Source organism: Brassica napus, chromosome C6 (genome assembly GCF_020379485.1).
Source record: "Brassica napus cultivar Da-Ae chromosome C6, Da-Ae, whole genome shotgun sequence".
NCBI classification, from domain to species: domain Eukaryota; kingdom Viridiplantae; phylum Streptophyta; class Magnoliopsida; order Brassicales; family Brassicaceae; genus Brassica; species Brassica napus.
The window spans coordinates 6514773-6536063 of NC_063449.1; the positions used below are offsets into that span (position 1 = coordinate 6514773).

Sequence of the window (21291 nt, forward strand, 5' to 3'; positions counted from 1 at the left end):
AGATTTTTAAGGAAGTTTCCAAATATTTCAGGATTTTACCCTAGGGCTTCCCCCTTTTTCTCCTGCAGCCGCCAGAGACCTGCAATATATATTTTCTTATTATTCTAGACATTCGACGGGACATTTTAGAGAGATTTTGGAGAGAGAAAACTTGTACTCTTGTTAAGGGATAAGAATCTCTACATCCTTTGGAGAAGATTTCTAAACCCTCTTTGCTTTTTATTATTAACTCAGACATGTTTTCTTCATCTGTTATCTCTATGATATCTCTGTCCATGGCTGAGTAATCCACTTGCTTAGTCTAGGGTGTTAGGGTGTTAGATCCGTGAGTTAAACATATATAAGTGAATCCATTGATTGTCTTCATTCATAACTGTTCTTAATGCTTGCAATTAAACTGGCCGCTTAATGTTAGATCCTAGGTTTAACATGTTCATTAACCGTGTAATAGGTTGCTAGATCTGTTATGAATGAGCATTGCATCCCTAGTCAGCGAGAGTAGATATTAGGGTGTATTGTGAACATATCAAGCTTGATCTCTAAAGCTTGCTAGCGCATCTTGATCCAAACGAGAGTTTAGGCATCAAGACCGACTTGCAAAGGAATCAATACCACGAGAGTGGGTTGATTCAACCTGAGTGATCTGAGTTCTAGACTTACTCTTAATTGAACTTGAATAATTGTTTGGCACACACTTGTTTAACACCCGATCAAACCACCCTAGGCTAGCATTCTTAATCATCTGAAAAACCTTAAATCAATCTCTTACTTGCTTGTTACGAAACCCTCAAATTTTAAAACCCCCATATTGTTTTAGCTTGATATTGATCCTATAGAAATAAAGTGTAATCATTGGTCTCTATGGATTCAATCCTAAAGTGCTACATCAACATACTATTCGATTGTGGTAGTGTGCACATTAGGTTAATTGGTGTGCGTATACACGTAATATCAAAGTGTATATTTTTCAGCAAACAGTGTACGAAACGAGTTCGGTGTATGTTATGCACAGTTTTTTAATGCACACCAATATGAAAACAGAGCAGACGCGGTGTACGAAAACCACAGTTTACTCAAATAACCTCTTCAACCATTTAAAGTAATTACAGGCAATAAACCAACATAGGTGTACATAAATAAGGTGCGTACACCATATAGACCGTGCACACAAATAACAAATAACCGCTTAAACCGTTGCACGGAATTAACCTGAATCAGCAAACGTCGTAACCTTAGGTAAATTGCAAACAATTTTTTCAAAAGTCGTAACTTCAAGTCAATTGAAAACCGTTATTTCCAAAGAGAATCGGTTACTGTAGGTTGGTTCGTGTCGGTTACAAACGGATACATTCCTTATAAATACAGAGATTGGGAAACAATTCACACCAACCAGAAATCATTCTCTTCCTAAAATGGCACCATTCCCGATCCTCGATCTCCCTTCAGTGCTCCAAGCATTGGTGGTCCAACGCATTGCAAAAAACTCTTTCGTAGATCTCTATAGACTCCGATCTACTTGAAAGTCTATGTGTACGTTGGCAGACGACGGTGGGGTGTATGCTTCCTTTGATTTATTTAACTACTCTTGGTACCTTGGCACGCAGCATTTGTTGTTAAGAAGATGCTATGAGGAGGGTAACCCAAGTACTCTCTACGTCAAGGGTGTGGAGTATTTCTACGGGTTAGACCGTCTAGATGAAGGACTCCGTTTGATAAAGAGAGCAGCGGATGTAGGGTACGAGCGAGCGTTCTATACCTATGCAATGACTCGCAAAATTTTCTGGGAGGATGAGGAGTACTTTTCTCGTTTCACAAGAGAATCCATTCGTAGAATGGGAATGGTGGTTAGAAATGAAGATCCGGTATGGTTTAACTGCGAGCGAGACCGGTTCATAACAAAGAGGCATTTGTTCATGTCAACAGTCGTCCCCTTGTTTTATAGTTGCCAGTGTTCACCATGCTTGGATTGGGATTGGGCTCTTTGGTACATAATAACTTAGACATATCCATTGAAATCGTTTTATTCTTCAAAGATTTTATTATTGACATCGACAAGACTGAATATTATTAAACAATTACTGACCATTTTACTGTGGCCTATTATGATATCTATAAAAAAAGGTGAGAAATTGTTAAAATTCTGACTTCCCCTCAACAAATTTCTACTTAACAATCATTTTGCTTAAACGTTAAGATTACCTACAATCGAGAAGTGTGCTTACTACTTCACCGCATTACTTTTTAATTTCTATGGATACTTAACGTTTTCCATCTATGACCCGCGTTGATGACTTTTGAACGTTCTTAATAACAATTAAATAAAGTTTCAAAATTTGAGACATGTAAAGCCAGCTTCTCGGAAGTTTGTAGTGATTGTTTCGCTTTAACATAACAGTACGGGATGTAGAACTTATTGAATTTCATTATCAACTTCGTGTACGTCTTAACAAAGAAGCTGTACGTCATTAAGAACTTGGTGTACGCTAAAACAAACCTGGGTGTATACTTTTATTTTACCGAAACGTACAAGTTCTCTTCGTAAGTAGTTGAACCTAATTTTGAAGGAATTAAAACTGACTTTAGTTTATTTTAAAACGTTGTGTACGACTTTTTGAACAAGGTGTGCGGGAATAATCCGGGAAGATAGTAAGCAAGAAAACACCGATAACATTAAACGGTTTATGCTGTGGACACCAACCAAGTTTTTTTAGAATTACAAAATATGGTGTACACCTAAGTTCAATAGATAATAATTCGGTCCACAGTGGTGAAAACTAAAGAACCGATCCGTACATTAATGTATCATACCGAAGTACGTACGCCAACTTGACAATAGAAGGAAACATATTAAAAACACGAAACGGCGATAGACGGAGCCTTGTGCAGCGCTGGAGCCTTGTGCAGAGTTGGAGCCAGAGACGGAGGAGGAGTCACTGACGGAACCACCTCCGGCCATGACGTTGGAGCCACACACGGAGACCTGTTCGGCGGCGGAGGATTTAGCGACGGAACCACATCCGGACTTGGCGTTGTAGGCAGTTAAAGGGCCTGGTACGCCGGAGAGGGGACCTCGGTCGCCGTGGTGAATATACTCATCGGTCTCCTCGTCAATCATGTCGTCATCGGAGACGTCAAAAATTATATCTCCTTCATACGACCAGTCGTCCGTATCCTCTTCCTCCTCTTCCTCCTCTTCACTCTCTTCCTCGTCTTCCTCTTCCGGGTTGTCCCAAGGGTGCTCGTCTTCCGGGTCCCCTAATCTCATCGTCTTCCTCTTACGTCTTCGAGGGCTTGTTGGTGGACTTTTCTCCATCTCCAGTATCTCCTCGACTTCTGATGCTTCTTGAAAGAGTGCTCCAAGCGTCGCAAACTCTGTTGACTCCAAACCCTCACGGATATCTTCCTTTAATCCGTCGCGAGCGAGTTGTATCAAATACTGCTCGCTTTTTTGATTAACAATCTCATGACTGAGGAAAATCCCTCGTATTCGGCTACGCTCATGGATCCTTGGTTGATGTTTAGATTTGGAATGTTTTGTGGAGATGACGATGAAATGATTTAATCCTCAGATCCCTTTTCAAACATATAAAGGTCGTAATTAAAATCAAGTCTTAATAACAGTATGTCATGGCGTGGCGACTCTGCAACTTCTCGATTGTAGTTAACTTGAACGCTTAAGTAAAATGATTGCGTTTTTAGAAACGTGTCTTGGGGATGTCAGATTTTAATGATATTTTCATCTATTTAAGAGCTATCATAAAAGTGGACTTTAACACGGGGGTAATTGTTTATTAAATATCCTACTACACACATTAATGTAATTAGAAGAGTAAGTCTTGTTAAGTAAAAATGTGTCGTATCAATGTCATTTCCAATTACTTATGAGGAAAAAATTCAACTAACCGTAACTGATGTAATAACCAAATAATTATGTAACCTAATTGACCTTCAAAACTTATAATCATGTACTAAATAAGGTTCTATAAATACATTATGTAATAGAATCATGTTCGTACCTAACATTAATAAGGAGTATTCACTCCTACACTAACAATAACTTTTTAATTTAACTACTTTTTATGTAATGTAATTTAGGTTGGTGGAACAATAACTCTGAAATTTAATTCACACGCCTTCTATCTAGAATTGCTCTATTTAACTTTGTATTATCAGTGTTCTACCAAGTCAAGACAACTAAAAAACCGATCCCAATCTCGAAACATCTATGGCAGATCAAGTGCTCCCAAATCTCCCCGACGAAATAATCTGTAAAATCATTGCGCTTCTTGGAGAGGAGACATTCTATTGCCTTGGTAATTTCCTCTGGGCTGGGAAACGCGGTTACGCACTTGTCTACGAACCGTCCATCTTAAAGATGTGTGTGGGAACCAAAATTCGCACTGTCGATTTCCGTTTAAATAAAGAAACTAGGAAAACCCTAATTTCCCAGAGGTCCCGGATATCTGCTAATACCACACGCCAAGCAATCAGAACAAAATAATGACAACGATAAAGTATAATAAATCGAAAAGAGAGCAAAGTAGATCTTATTCCGAATTCGCGTTTGAGCGTTACAACAAGGTAAGAGCCTAGGCTACGAGAGCTGTCGGCGAGATTCCTAGTTCTAAAACCCTAAGACGGCAATAACCTAGTTGAGTCGCAGCTCGAATAACAAAAACAGAAATATGCCTAAATCGCTCTAAGTGCTAAGTTTGCTCTGAGAAAAGTCCTCTCCCATGCCTCTCGCCTAGGACTCCTTATATACTGGCTCCAAGGTCGGTTTACGCTTTTTCCCTTCTGCCCTTAAGCTGTCATAGCATAAAAATGGAGATATTCCATTTTTTACGATCTTCGTAATTATCTTCAAAATTTCGTATTTATCCGCGGAAACTTGACATTTATCTTTCTTTGCGGACCAAGCGTAAACCGTCATGCGGCTTACGGGATGTTGGTTAAGAAATCGTAAGTAGGGCTTCGAGTCATGTCTTAGGTCCCTTTGGGCCGTCTTCCGACTCGAAGCGTTTGTTACGGCTTCTTTCGATAAAGAACGAAATTTCTGCAGTTTTTACGGTAAAGTTTGATCGATAACTTAGAATGGCGGGGAATCGTGAAATGGATTCGCTACGGTCTTCGGGAGATAGAATCGAAGGGTAGATGAGAACGCATGGACTAATGTTGTATCGATGTTTCAGAAGAGCTCGGTCGCTACGTAGCGACCGAGCGAGCCCTCGGTCGCTACGTAGCGACCGAGCCCTCGGTCGCTACGTAGTGACCGAGCCCCGGCTTGAGCTCGTTCACTACGTAGCGACCGAGCGGAATGGATGTTCGGTCGCTATGTAGCGACTGAGCCTTGGCTCGAACTCGGACGCTACGTAGCAACCGAGTGGAGCTCGTGTTCGGTCGTTGCGTAACGATCCTTTTCGGGATTTTGTCCGATGACTCGCGTTTCCTCCGTAAAGCTTTTCGTAGAGAACAATCTATTTCAAAAAAGTATTTGTCGAAGAAGTTTTCTACGTTTTTCTTCTTCGGGGATTTGGACGTTAACTTCGTCGTAACCGTTTTTGACCCCAACAATGTGCGATATTACACCTACGGTCCAGTATGTTACAAGTCAAATCTGCAAAGGTGGTCAGTTTCGCGAGTTTTTCCTCAAGTGTGTTAATGCAGGCAACACAAAAGCAATATGCTATGAAGGTCTCCATGCAGCAACATGCATAGGACTTGAGGAGAGTATTAAAATTTTGAAACCAAATGTGCCAACGCATGGATTATCAACCTTTTCTGTCGCCATTTTCAATGTATGTCTTGGCAGAGACAAGGAAGCCAGCCAAGTGTTTCAGTTTTTCGCAAACCATCACGCCGACCTCCGGTCGGAAGCCGTTTTAGATATTGGAGACTCGATACAGTGGCTGCTGTCAACGTTCCATGCGCCGTGGCTTAACACATACGGTGAAGCCTTCAAATTTCCCGACGATGATGTAATCATGCACCCAAAATGCCTTCATGGCGAGAACTGTAGGAACTCTTACGTCGGGGTAGACCGTTCCTGCGAGAACTGCAAGCTCTATTGGATTTGTCTTCTTGTTTGTCAGATGCTGTAAAATATGCCTTTGTTTGCAGGATGCTGTCACTGAACTTGTGCAACTTTATCGCAATAAAGTGTACGTGTTATCCAATAAGGTGTACGTAAATACAAACGCCGGCGAATACTTGGTATTAAAAAAAACGTAGACGTTGTATATGCAATTAGAAGCCTTCTCCAACTAAATGGAACTTAATTATCATCTTGGTGTACGCGTCTTCCAAGTAGGTATACGTTACTTAGACCAAGGTGTACAGACTCACTACTAATTATTACGAACGAGAAGATAACATGAAAGTAAAGACGCACTTATAAATATTAAAGAAACCTTCAACATTAAAGATAACATTAAAGTGCAACATTCTGGCCCAATACTTAAACAAATGGGCCGATTATGTTTTTAGCGTTTAAAATTACCGGCCTAAACTCTTATCTTTAATGGAGATTAAGTGGTAGTTTGCTCAAATCTTTTCGCATTTACGTGTATAAGAAGACTGACATGTTGTGACGGTTGAGATAACCTCTTCATCTTTCTACAAAACTCTCTTTTCTTTACTCACCATCTTGTAGATCTAAAAAAAAAAATCCAACGATGACCTCTTCATCGTCTCAATCGAGCCGGCGCCGTAACCGTGATGCTCGAAGCGCAAGTCCTCCATGCCCCAAAGCAAATCCGGTTATGGATTTTCAATCTTGCCCCGAAGCAACTCGATTGTTCTTTCTCTCCAACGATCCAGTACCAAACCCCTGGTCTCTTCGTCATGTAAGTGAAGCTAGCTTTAGTAAGTATCAGGAGCTTTTCATACGTGGGTATTTAGTCCAGGGGAATCTAGTGTTAGATGATCCGGCTGTTGCTGAAGCGCGTCGATTTGTAGAAAATGTTGGGTGAACTTACACTTGCTTGGATGTTCGGTCTTTCTGTCCAAGATTAGTTAGGGAATACATTTCTAACCTATACAGTGCCGATGACGGAGTCTATATCAGGGGATGCCGGTTTGATTTTGACCCCGTCGTGATAAATCAACTCTTTATGACTCCATCTGTCGAACACTCTCACGTTTGGGAGGGTGATGATCTGTCGGAGGCAATTATATTCTTGACCGATGGACGCTGTCATCGCTGGGAGACATTCTCGTTAACTTATCTCCTCCCACAGTATCATTCCCTCTACAAACTGTGTTCGCTTAACTGGCTGCCTGGTTTTCATGAAGATTCAATGATCAAAAACCGCCTTCGCTTTCTCTGCGCACTCGTCAGGAAGAAGCCTATTGACTTCGGTCGTTTGGTTTATGACCAGGTCCTAGAAATGGCTTGTTCTTCTGATGCTGACAAGAAAATAATTCTCCCTAATTTCATATACCAAACTCTCATTCTGCAGAGGAAAATTACAGCTCTTCCGGGTGGTGAACCCCTTATCGGACACCCACTGTGGATTAGTGGAGACGAAGTGGACAGTCACATTTCAAGGGGTAGAAGCGGTCGTTCCCATGTCGGATAGGAAGTCTTTCCTATTTGAAAAACTACCACAACATCTAGCTTATTCGGTTTTAAGTACTACTTCGGGAAGAACCTTGTGGGAACCGAAATTCGCACTGTCAATTACAATAAATAATAATGGAGGAAAACCGAGTGAACCCGTTTTTCCTTGAAGATCCGAATTATCTGCGTAATCACTTTAGAACGATAAAAAGATAGATAATCGCTCAGAGGCGTTTTATTGAACAGTATGAATACAAGATTTCTCCGAGAGGAGTAGAGATATGCTAACTATCGGAACAACAGGACAAGAGGCGACCAAGACGTCCTAAGCCTTGCCGTGCTAGTCTAACCACCTAAGTCCTAAGTTCTTTAAGCTAGCAAGAGTTCTCTAAGTTTAAATTCTCGGATCCCCTTTTCTTCTGCTCCTGCTCTCTTTATATAGTCGCTCTAGGTCAGTGGCCCATCCTTCGCCTCCGGGCCCAAGTCTATCTCTTTTGGAATATTCTATTTTTCGTCGATCTTGATAGTTATCCTCGAATCTTTACATTTATCTTTGGAAACTTAGCATTTATCCTTGATGGACGAAACGGAGTCGCAGTAGAATTGCGATTCTCCAATGATCATGTTTATCCTCCGGCGGGTACTATTGTCTCCAAGTTCATCCTGCCTTCTTCCGCATTTTTCGCCAGACTGATTTGCGCGTGCGTCCCTCTCGGGAGACTCTTTATCAGTCCTGGGAGGGCGGTCGAAATCCAGGATGAGTTCTTTTATGCTAGTGACCTTCGAGAGGTCGTCAGCGAGGAGTTTTGCGGCTAGCCTTGCGCCGAGAACTTTGCAGTTCGTAGTGGAATGACCTTTGGTCTGGTGGAACTCGCAGTAGGAGTTATCCTTATACTGGTTCCTGGACCAGGTGTTTCCGAAGGTCTTCCCTTGTTCGGAATTGATATTGTAGTTGTGCTCGCCCTGGATGTCTTCTCCCTCGTGGTAGACATACTTGTCGTTTCGAGAGCTTTTCTTTTTCGTGAGCGTCTTCTGCGGGTTGTACTTCTGGAAGAGGATTTTCATCTCCTCTTCCATTATGACGAAGTTCGTTGCCTTAGGATTTTCATCTCCTCTTTCATCACCTTCTGCTGGTGAGCTGGCCCGTGTCACGGCCGAGCTCGCCGGTGACTCGACCGGCAACACGGCCGAGCTCGCCGGCGACTCGACCGGCAACACGGCTGAGCTCGCCGGCGACTCGACCGGCAACACGGCTGTGCTCACCGGGCGAGCTGCCTCGTGTCGCGGCCGAGCTCGCCGGGCGATCCGTTTCGGCTGTTCGTTTTCTCGGCTTTTGAAGTTTTGACCGAGATTCGGTTTTTCTGGGGAGTTTCGGACATCGATTCCGTCGTGACCGATTTTGACCCCAACACGTCTTTAAACCGATTCGTTTCTGGAAATTCTCTCAGAACCGACATATTCCAAGTCTACAACCTGGAAACAACCAAATCACAGTCCAAGCGTCGTTTTCAAACCGACTCGGACTGTCGATCATTCTATTCCTCGAGAAAAAAGGGACGGAGTAGGTGCGTATACTATACTCGTATACTCCCATACTTCAAAAACATATTCAAACAATGCGATGTCTCGTCAAGATCAAGAAAACGCTTTCGACAAGAAAACGCTTTTGACAAAGCAAACTCTCGTAGAAATATGCGGAAAAATATTCATACAATGCGATGCCTCGTCAAGATCATCCTAAAAGCAAACGAAAATCTGAGATTCGTCTAAACGCTAGGAACTGATCCAAACCATGTTGGAAAAATTCTGAAAGACTATACAGCATCTGTCATCGCAATCATTCGTTTAGAAAACCTCTGCCAAACTTCAGAATGAAAGTCGATGATTTGCTGAAGTCATAAAGATCTTTTCCGATTTGATAAAACGAGTTTCGTATAAGAATCATTATACGAGAGATCTTCAGGCATCAAAGCATCACTCTCATTTTCCGTTGAACCAACCGACTCACGGAAAAACATCAAAAACATTTGCGACAAAGCAAAATCAAGAACAAAAGTAACAGAAAATACGACAAAGAGAACACGTCCTCCCCGCTCGTCGACTAAGTCTATCGCTGTTTAACTGATTCATTCAAGAAACCTGCAAAAACATTTCTCGACTAGATCTCGGTGAAATAACCTTTGGTAAAACTCCATGAGTGACTCATAGAAACTTTCACTGAAGAATAAAAACAAAAGTGAAAACGTTTCTCAAAAATCTGCGGAAACATCGTTATTTTGACATCTCCATATGGCGCGTCAATTTAATAAATTCATAAAAACCGGTCGCCCGTTACTTACGCAAAAAATCCTTCGTATAATCAGATCATGTCATACAAAATAACTTTTGAAAGTAAACGTAACATGTTTTACAAAAAAGTACTTTCCTTATAGCAAAAAACCAAGCTGTATGATCCGACATTGGACGACCAATATAAACTTTACTTCCTCGCACCACGATCTGAAAGGTCTCATTCTTTAGCCCCGCGACTCACTGGCATCCGCTCTCATTCCGCTTGGTCACGTCCGAGCAGGAAATGACCCCGCAACTGACTCCGCACGGGCTCTATATCGAGCTTCTTAGGCTTTATCTCCCTCGGAAACAAAGGAAACAACTTCCATATGAATAAAGGAAACATTATACGAAACTTTCACCGTATAAATTAACCCTAAAGTGGAAAAACGTTTTCTACCACCATGGGCATACTCGGCCTATCAATCTCGATAAACGCCATTCGTCACTCGCCCAATTACGCCTTTCCTTTGAAGCCGAACTAGGTTACAGCATCCCCTTTAACGACGATTCTAACCGCTTGACCTTATTGACAGCACGAAAGTGTCATGGCCTAATCCTTTGGCAACAACGTCCTTGGCTATAAGGCTGGGCACATCCTTCATGCAAAGCCAAAAACAATTGAGCGACCACCGCTCCAATAACTTGACGGCTAAACGGTAATCCGGAATTTGTCTTGAAACGCCAAGTAACGATTACACAAACAATTATCGTACCACCCAAAAATGGGAATCATACGGTAAATTCGTCATAACAAAACTCAGTCCTAACAACCAAAAAGTTAACGGAAAGGTTCCACTTGTCAAAAATCGATCAAGTTCCATATACCACGATTCACTTTAAGCCCGCTGTGTTTTACTCGTAAAATGCGGCATGTAAGAAAAACTCGTAACAGAGCTCCTATGGCTATACGGAACATCCTCAAATAGACACGAAATAAATCTCGGAAGGCTAACACCACACAAAGCACGGTACAGGAGGATGCCTCTTTTCGGGGACAAATTTACGCGACCCCTTGGTCCTAACTCCTCGATCGAAAATCAAATCCAAACAGGAAAAACAATTCTGGCTGCGATAATCCGTAGTCAAACCAGAATGTTTCCCAAACGCAGGGCTAAGACTAATCCCTTACAACATCGCGAAACATCTTCAAGCCCGCGAACATTTCAAGCACGAAATGCAGCATACGAAAGAATAACAAATCTTCAGCATCGCGAGACGTCGCAGACGCCTGAAGATTCGTTCTTCGACAAAATTTCCTTCCTCGATAAAAACACTTTCTTGGAAGACCAGACAATCATACGCACTAACATCTTCTCAAAACATATCCTTCGCGAAGACTCGAAACAGTAATTTTAACCATTAAGTTTGTTGCTGATCACAACAAACTCTTAACGTCCTAAACAGACTTAGCCATCTCGTAGGGATGGCTCTCGTACATCCGACACAAGGATAATACCGCAATAAAAGAAACCCAAAATTTTTGGTCAGCACTTCCAGGAGGCTTAAAAATTGTCCTTGGAGAGATGCTCAGTTCCAACCATACAAGTCGTATAAGCCGAGAACCTATCGCGGACTTTAAATCGGTATAGAATCAGGATGAAACTGAAATGGGATACGTAAGTCGAATTAGTCATCGCACCCTCTAAAACCAGGAGTAAACCTAGGTCTTGCCCAAGACGAACTACGAAAGGCTTGATCCCATCAACAAGGGTACGTAGGCAGCCGTCATAAGGCGCAGCCCCAATCTTATCGCGTTCTACTTTTAGAAGCGCGAGAAGACAACTTACCATGGACCTTTTCGACCATAAATTCTGCCTAACTCACCTAACTTGCCTAACTTGCCAAGCCACTCGCTAGAACCTCACGCTAGAAGCTCATGGTTCTAACAAGCTGGGGGGCTAAATGTTGGGGTCAAAATCGGTCACGACGGAATCAATGTCTTAAAGTCCGTAAAAATCGGCATGAACATTTTTACGAAAAATAAATCTTCGGAAAAGATTTATTCTTACGAAGAGCCCTACGGAAGAAACACGAGACATCAGAGAAAAGCCCGAAAAAGGTCGCACGGTCGCTACGTAGAGACCGAGCTCGAGCCAAGCTCGGTCGCCACGTAGCGACCGAGCTCGAGCCAAGCTCGGTCGCCACGTAGCGACCGAGCTCGAGCCAAGCTCAGTCGCTACGTAGCGACCGAGCACAAGTCCCGCTCGGTCGCTACGTAGCGCTCAAGCCAAGCTCGGTCGCTACGTAGCGACCGAGCGTCCATCCCGCTGGTCACTACATTGCGACCGCGCTTACGTAGCGACTGAGCTCTTCCGAAACGTCGATACGACACGAATCCATGCATTCTCGTCTACCCTTCGATGCTGTCTCCCGAAGACTGTAGCGAACCCATTTCATGTTTTCCGCCATTCGAAGTCATCAATCAAACTTTACGATAAAAACCGCGAAAAGTTTGTTTTTATCCAAAGAATTCGTAATAAACGCTTCAAGTCGAAAGACGGCCCAAAGGGAACTAAGGCATGACTCGAAGCCCACCTTACGATTTCTTAACCGGCATCCCGTAAACCGTGGGACGGTTTACCCTTGGTTCGCAAGGAAAGATAAATGTCAAGTTTCCGCAGATAAATTCGAAATTTTGAAGATAATTACGAAGATCGGGAAAAATGAAATATCTCTATTTTTAGGCTATGAGGGCGTAAGGGCAGAAGGGGAAAAGCGTAAACCAACCTAGGAGCGAGTATATAAGGAGTCCTAGGCGAGATGCATGAGGGACAACTTTTTAGACTCAGAATTCTCGGCACTTAGAAACTCTGAGGCATTATTCTCGACATGCTCTGTTTCCATGACTGGCATCCGATTACCAAACGAACGTGCACAAGCAGTTCGATCTCTTGGTTCACTCTTGAACTACGTTTGGCTTGATCCTCGAAAGGGGTACGTAGGAAGCCTTCCATAAGGTTCAGTCCGAAATCAATCAAAACCTTTTTCTGTATTTTCTTCGTCTTTTGTTATCGAGCTGCAAGTCAACTAGGTTTAAGCTTTTAGGCCGCTAGAACTAGGTAACTCGCTGACAGCCTTTGCGGCCAAAGCTTTTATGATCTCTTGTAATGATCGCAACGCTCTCACGCGGACTCGAAATAAGATCTACTGTTTTCTCTAAACTCGTTTGTTATCTTTTCATGATTTCCGCATATATTTGGTCACTTGCCGTTGGCTCTCATAGAGATCCGGGACCTCTGGGAAATTAGGGTTTTCCTAATTTCCTAATTTAAACGTAAATCGACAGTGCGAATTTCAGTTCCCACAATAGACATGAAGGAGAGGCGAGGAAGTCATCCTCTGGAAATTTGAAGGTTTTGTCATATGAGTTAGATAATGGGGGATGGAACGACCACAATCTCGACTGTAACTCATCTCCCATCTCAAATATGGCGTTCGATTTAAGGTCAAGATTATGATTTTCTGCGAACTCCTCAAACACATTGGTGGCTTCCATTTCTTTACCAAGGCATACGTAGAATATCCCAACAGCTAGGGTTGATAATCCATGCTTCGGAACATTTGCCTCCAACACTTTGATTCCCTCCTCAACCCCTAAAGATGTTGATCGATGGAGACCTTCATAGTATATCGCTTCTACGTTCTCAACATCAACGCACTTTAAGAAGAAGGTTCGGAAATTACCAAAATACTCGATTGCAGATGGATTTTCGCCTACAATAGGAGTCACGTTGCACCTCTTAAAGATGGATGTTGATGGGCAAGTTTGTACCCACGTTGCCAAGTCCACATGAAAGGTCCAAGGTACCATGCTGATTCCTTTCCAAGATGCTCAATCATTTTGGACATTATTTCGTCTGGAAGATTTGTAATTTGTGGCTTAGGCATATTTTAAAGATTTGTGGTAGGAATGGTTCTTGATGTCCAATGAGTTTATTGAAGAGTTATAACAATAACTTAAATAGAGAAATTTTTATAACCAGTTGGTTGACTTTAATACAAAATTAATTGTCCAACCAATATTCAAAACCTAACCGCAGCACATGAAAGTTAATGGCATCCTATAGGCATGACATAACCACTAAAATCACCCTAGAGCTGAAGACATTTTGTTGCCAAAGAAGGAAACACAAAATCAGGTTTCATTAAATTACACGTATGTAGTCCAACTACCTTATAAATTTCATCTGTCTACTTCAACTAAAATTATAAAGTGTGTTTAGGTAGAAGTCAATTAAATGTAGGTTGTGTAACCTCTTTTCTTTTGTTTTACTTAGTTCTATTAAAACCCTAAACCCTAAACCGTAATCCGTAAACCCTAAATTGCAAACCCTAAACCTTGATCCCTAAACCGTAAACCGAAGACGCAAAACCCTTTTATCACACTTATATAATGGAATAAACGTAAAACTGCTTTATGACACTAATATCATGAGTTTTCAACAAACGACCGGATATACCAAAATAAACGGTTACTCGTGGTTCGAAAATATAATCAGTTCCAAAATAATGGGTTCGTCCTAGCACCAAAATACAATGATATCCTAAATGAAAATAAAGGTCCCTCCTAGTTCCAAAAAACAGGATCCTCGTTACTAAGACCAGGGCACTGGTTCCCTGCATGTTGTCTTCTTGTGACTTTCTTTAAAACACCTGAAACACTTATTCGCCTTCTTCTTTTTCCTTGGCCCCTCCTATAAACGGAAAGTAGTTAGAATGGAAGGCCAACAATGCATTTTGATAAATATTTTTGTTAGAAACGGAAAAATAAAGGTTTTACCGTAACCTCTCCGGCTGACAGTTTCCTTTTAATGTCTGGCCTTCCCTTCGTTCTTTTGGTCATTGGTGGAAAAAGCTGGAGCTTTAGTATATCTGCTGGAATATGGATATCCTCTGGATTTGGAATCGGTAGTATGATACCCTTAACTGTTTCAGACCAAGTATCTTTCACATGGTATTGTGAAACAAAAAAACTGTACTCCATGTTTTGATAAGAAGAAGCGGCTATAGCGTGTCGGCATGGCAGCCCAAGCATCTGGAATTCAAGGCAGGAGCAAGTTTGTTTTTCCAAATCAACAGAAAAACCAAAACCATTTGCCTTGTGTGTAACTTCGAATACCCAAGTGGAACATGGAAAAAGAAGAAGGCCAGTAGACAACACTAGCTGTTCGACCATTATTTGCTCGATTAATTTAGGAACAATTCCGGTCATTTTACTGATCTTGCAGCGCCTGCTCTCAAACCATCGAGTCAACATCCATCTAATAAACTCCATCAGTTCCCCTATAGGACTACCACGGGCTGGAAGCAGCGCATGATTCAACGATTCCGCTATATTTGAAGTCATCATGTTATATCTCTTTCCTTCGAAATGTGAACGTGTCCATAACTTGCAGTTGATTTTTTCCAAATACTCCCAACATCTCCAATCCGTAAGCTTTATAACCTCATATAGCTTTTCAAACTCAAAAACTTTGAATGCCTCTCCGGCGCTGGCGACCATATCCTTCTGCTGTAGTCCTTTGTACTTTTCTGCGACGTTACGCTTAAGGTGTTCAAGACAAATACCATGGTGTGCACGCGGATACCATCTATCTTTAGCTGAAAATATTGCGGCGCATCTGTCAGAAATTATTGTCAATTCACAACTATCTTCTACGATTGTAGACAACCTTTCGAAGAACCACTTCCAAGAATCCGAGTTCTCGCTATCAACTACTGCGAAAGCAATAGGGAATGCGCGGCAGTCTGTGTCTTGGCCGCTCGCACTAAGCAAAACCCCTTTGCATTTCCCAAACATGTGGGTTCCGTCCATCACAAGGACTTTCCGCAAATGCTTCCACCCATCGATACAAGCCTTCAGTGACATGAATGCATACTTGAACCTCGTTTTCCCTTCTTTATCAAGTTCGGTTTTAATATCAGTGATTGTTCCAGGATTTGCATACTTTAGTACGTGAAAGTACTGTGGTAGTATTTTGTAAGACATCTCCTCTGTTCCTTGGGCAGACGCAATAGCTAGTTCTTTAGCTTTCCAAGCTTTCCAGTACGTGCATGTATAGTTGAATTCAGTTCGCAGTATTTCCGGCAGTACCATAGCGCGAGGTCCCCCTTGGAGTCTTTTTTTATTTTGAGCGTAAAAGAGCTGCAAACACCCTAGATGTTCCATGTTTTTTGTACTACCCTCGAACTTCAGCTGTGCATACATGTCCCAAAATTGCCTTCTTCACAACATACATAGGAGAATCACCCAGTTGCTTAGCCATTACCCTCCAACTATACTATTTATCAACGCATTTCGTCGTCACGAAGCGTTTGCAATGCCTGAATTTGAACCTGCACACCTTCGCGAGTGCATAGATCGACATCGTCAACTTGAACTGCGCTTTATCCTTAAACATCCTTCCAACATATATATCCGAGTCCTCCTTACTGTAGTCGATATCCTGCGGCTGGAAACCGCTTCCTTCCATATCATTAAACACAGGAACTACATCATCATATCCATACATTTACGAAACTTGTATCCCTTTCATGAAAGCCTCTCCACCCTGAACTATACCCTCGGTGACAGGAGGATCAACAAACAGATCATCATCTTCGAACACAGAGGTAGATGGAAAGTGTTTTCCTGGGGTGAATGCTTCTCCACCACCGAAGTCTGTAATTTGGATGACAGGAGGGTCAACAAACTCATCATCAACTTCGATTACACGGTCATGTTTGTTGTTTTGCTTCGGTGGAGTAACGAGAACAGCATCATCAGTTTCCCCGGTGTCTTTTTCATCTGTCTGGTTTTTGTACTGTTTTAGTGGTGAAACAAGAACATTAACAGCACTTTCGCTGGAATGTGTTTCATCACTAGCAGGGATGGAATTGCATACTTTTGCAGTTTCTGGGAGAGGAGGATCAACGAACTCATCATCATCTTCGATCACGCGGTTGTGTTTCTTGTTTTGTTGTGGTGGTGTAACCACAACAACATTGACAGTTTCGACGGTACCGGTTTCAAAGGTCAGTGCACACCTTACGGTTCCAGAGGTAGATTCGGTAAAATGACGATAAACAGAATTAACTTCGTGGTTTGGTTGGTTCCTATCTTTTGCTGGAGTTGCATGAACAACATCGACGCCTAAGCTGATATCAGTTTCTTCGGTGTACGTCAACGATTCGAGAGGTACATAAAAAATCTCTTTGATCATCTGTCATGTCTACGTAATGTCTCATATTGCTACCATTTTTGCTAGATGAAGATCCACCAGTAGCCCTTGATCGTTGGCCTCTACCAGACGCCGGTTTTCCAGAACCTTGACCTCTACCACCCCTCGCTCCAGAACGCTCATAACCGTTAAGATCAGACCGTCCACCACGCCATCCTTTTGGTGGATATCCATCGAAATCGTCATCTTCGTCTGTCTCACAATCTTTTCGAACAAATTCATCCCAGTAATTATAATCATAGTAGCCGTCATCTTCATCTTCATCTTCATCTTCTCCAACATCATAATCATTACCCTTTCCTTTGTCAACATCCATTTCTGCGCAACCAGCTACATTTCCAATGTCATCTCCTTTGTTTCCTCCTTTGTCACCTTCAATTTCTCTTGACGCCACTTCAACGTTAGCCTGCTTGTTTTCTCCACGCTCCACTAATATATGTTCTCCACAGCTATGTTGACGCATATTCTCCGAAGCCAGATTAACCCCACAAACAGCATCTGCACCTGCTCTACTATCCTTGGAACCTCCCACTTCAGCCGACTCTGAGTTTAATCCAATAGCTGCTTCAATGGCTTCTACTTCCCTTATTAAATTTTCATCATCATCAACAATTCAGGCCGTTGCATTAGTTTGCGTGAAAATATCTCGTTCAGACTTTAAAAATATCATTGCTCCCCCAACAATCTCTCTAAATCTGATGAAAACATTAAAAGATTTGTCTGTCCGGTGAAGAACCTTGAATATTTTATAATCAGTGTCGGTTGATATCTCCACTGGTGCCGCCCCTTTACCAACCATTTCACTGTCTCCATCAATAAGCCAATAGCACATTTCAACCTCTATTTCTCTTCCCAACAAACCATAGGCAGCAAGAATACTGTCTTTCAACCCGCAAATGCCTTTGATTGTAGAGCAGTCAACCGCTCTACCCATTCTATCGTTATCTATCTTGAAATCCCAAGCACCAAAATCATACGTTATCCACCGACCAGCCATAACGACAATCTGTGAAGTTGAGCTTCCTATACCCCAACAAACAAGTAAAATTAAATTGGAACAATCAAAAACGCAGAGAATCGGTTATGTGGAAGGGAGATAACAGTGTACCTATGGTGCTGTTGCTACTGGTCGCCTGAGCTTTACCACCAAAACTTCCATCAGTGCTGCGCAAACCGCTATTAGTTTCCAACATTTTCAGATCTGGTGGATGCATATCGCCGAACAACTGTTCTTGTACTAGACTTTCTTTATATTATCCACCAGACTTGGTTATTTCTCACAATTATCAATTATCCCCATCCACAACTTATTTAATTAGTATAATCACAGACCGTTGTACGAACAAAGTTTCGTGGCAAAAAATGGGTAAAAATCCAATATTTACCGAGGTGAAAACAAGTGTCTCACAAAAACCGACCGAATTAAAAAAAAAGGGCCACGCGCCCTATCGGAGCCACCTAGTTTCGCACGTGTGGGAAAGTCTTTGGGTCGACTTTCATGAGCCGAGAAGGTTAAGTTTTGTGAGTCATTTACATAAATTTCATGGGTCAAAAAGTTATTTGGGTCATCGATTATTTATCTCTCCACTATCTCTCCACTAGGTATGCAAACCGCAAATAAAAACTTGGGCCGACCCACTTCTACAATTAAAACTTAACCGCGACCCTGTTCCTATAACACACTCGGATAGATCCACAATCCTATAAACTAGGAAACATAATTGCATAACAAAATAAATAAAGATATGGAGTTCAAGCTCCTACACTTACGGAAACGTTAAACAACAATTAGGAAACGCCTTCTATCTCCTTAACCAAGTCTGGTTTGATTTGGTTATCTTGATAGAACCATTTGGTTCGCATCAATACTCCCCCATTCAAAATGAACCTTGTCCTCAAGGTTCTTATGAAAGCTTGTTTATCTTTCCACGTTGCTTCAGTTGGTGAAAGTCCTTGCCGATATATCCATGCAAACGCTTGACTTGTAGACTTAATTTCTTGTTGTTGCTTCCTCCTCTTTGTTTGCATTATTTTCTTCCTTTTCTTTTTTTTTGGTGAGATCTTCTTTCTCTTCCTCTTGGGTATGTGTCGTCTTTTGCTCCAGAAAGTGTGATGTTGGTGACTGATCCGAGTTGATCGAGCTCGTTTGCGTTTTGGTGGTGATGTGTTTGATTGACCGATTGATAGAATAGGGTAAGACGAAACCGTTTGTGATGAACGAGATGCAGTACCATCACTGGCTCCCCCATCAGCAGCTTTCATCTTTCTCACTATCTGCACCATATGATTCATGGCAGTCTCAAGACTCCTAAAATTTTCAGTCATAGAAACCTTCATCTTTTGGAACTCATCGTGCATCTGGCGGAGGAGTGTGATCCATATGTCTTCAATGAACTCTTGATTGCTTCCCATATTATCACAACAATTTTTTTTTTTTTGAAAAATAGAAAAACTGAGATAGAAATTTTTAATACCACAAAGTGGTCCTGATCAAAAACAAAACATGTTTTGATGCTAATTAAGGCCCCTCTTCAGAAATAAGAGAGTTTGCTCTGATACCAAATGGTGGAACCCAAAGACTTAAGAAACAAGTTACGTCAATTATCAAGGAGCCTCTTAAATACAAACTAAACATACTAGTGGATAGATCCACAATCCCATAAACTAGGAAACATAATTGCATAAGTAAATAAATAAAGATATGGAGTTCAAGCTCCTACACTTCGGAAACGTTAAACAACAATTAGGAAATTAGGAAACGCCGTCTATCTTCTTAACCAAGTCTGGTTTGATTTGGTTATCTTGATTGAACCATTTTGTTCGCATCAGAGTGGATGTTCATCATGCTTGTAGTGAGCCACACAAAGCAAAGTGGCACAGTTAAGACCAAAAAGAGTTACATTTAATACATTCTAAGTATTAGGAGAGCAGTTACTAGACTTGTAACCCATGCATTCATCACCTTGGTCAAATTGAAGAAGAGAGGGTGGTCATGTGGATGACAATCATGTCACATTGTGTCTAGTTGAAAATTGCAACCTGGCGCGCTGCATTTGTACATGAAACCACAACCATCTCTACCACAACCGTCGCACATGAAGAAACCTTTGCTAAAATAGTCAGGTTCGAGTAGGTAGGATTTGTAAGAAAATAGTTGGAACAGGGTGAGCGGGTGTTTGTGTAAGGGATGGTTTTTCGTGCGAGGAAGAAGTGCACATGTTCCATGGAGAACATAATCGCATTGTGATGTAGCGAAAGCTTCTAGATTTTGTGTATACTTTCACAGTGCTTAATAAAAAGCTCTTAGGATTGATAATACTATTATCAGTGGTTTATAGAAACTTCTTTAGGGTTTGGAAATACTCTTTCCCGTGCTATAAAGCTCGTATAAATCTATAATAAATCATTAATCTTAGAAACCCGTAATCTAAATATAGGAAAACTATTAAAACCTTAAAACAATAAAAGTAGTTATCCTATTAATAAATAATAATAATATTTGGAATATATCTAAATATTCTCTGCATCACATTGGGTGCAGCTGTAGAAGCTATCTAAATCTGTTATTTGAAGGATGCAAGCTTGGCAAACCATGTTTTCATGATCATCATGGTTGTCACTGCTATTAATTTTTAAATGGTGATGATCATGACCGAAATGTTGTAATGTCTCTTCATCAATCCATACGAACGGCTCAACAGCATCTTCTTCTTTTTGTCTTTTGGCATTCTTTTAAGATCTACTAGATTTTGACATGCCCTTTCAAAACGAGATAAATTTTCTGAATCGAACCCACCCGGTCCTAAATATAAGAAATACCATAAATGTTCTTGTAGGATGGTACCCGGTCCTAAAAAACTTTATACAGGTATGTTTCTTGAAACTCAAGATACTTTAGTTAAATTTATCAAAAACTAGGGAATTTTTTTTTAACTAGAACAATATGAATAAAATCCAAAACATAATTAACTAGAGCTTTTGAAAGTGAAAACCACGAATGCAACCCAAAAAGGTAATTCATTAGAAGAGTGTACTGAAAATTGAGAACAATGAATCTCTTGTAACCACGACGCCAGTAGAATAGCTTCAGTTCTTGGCCTTCTTCAAGATCCAACGAATACTTCATGTCACTCCAAACTTTTCCAAAAACATATTTGGTGTTGTCGTTTACACGCT

The 21291-nt window shown here is 41.4% G+C and overlaps 1 protein-coding gene across 1 annotated transcript; it reads right to left on the minus strand.

The window, feature by feature from the left end:
• Positions 1-14648: 14648 nt before the first annotated feature.
• LOC106404286 lies at positions 14649-15764 on the minus strand. Its single transcript, XM_013845015.2, has one exon. The coding sequence runs from the start codon at positions 15762-15764 to the stop codon at positions 14649-14651; it is 1116 nt and encodes a 371-aa protein (XP_013700469.2).
• Positions 15765-21291: the final 5527 nt, after the last annotated feature.

Excerpts from the sequence above, each read along its gene's own strand:
- LOC106404286 (XM_013845015.2), bottom strand. The coding sequence starts at position 15,764 with ATGTCACTGAAGGCTTGTATCGATGGGTGGAAGCATTTGCGGAAAGTC.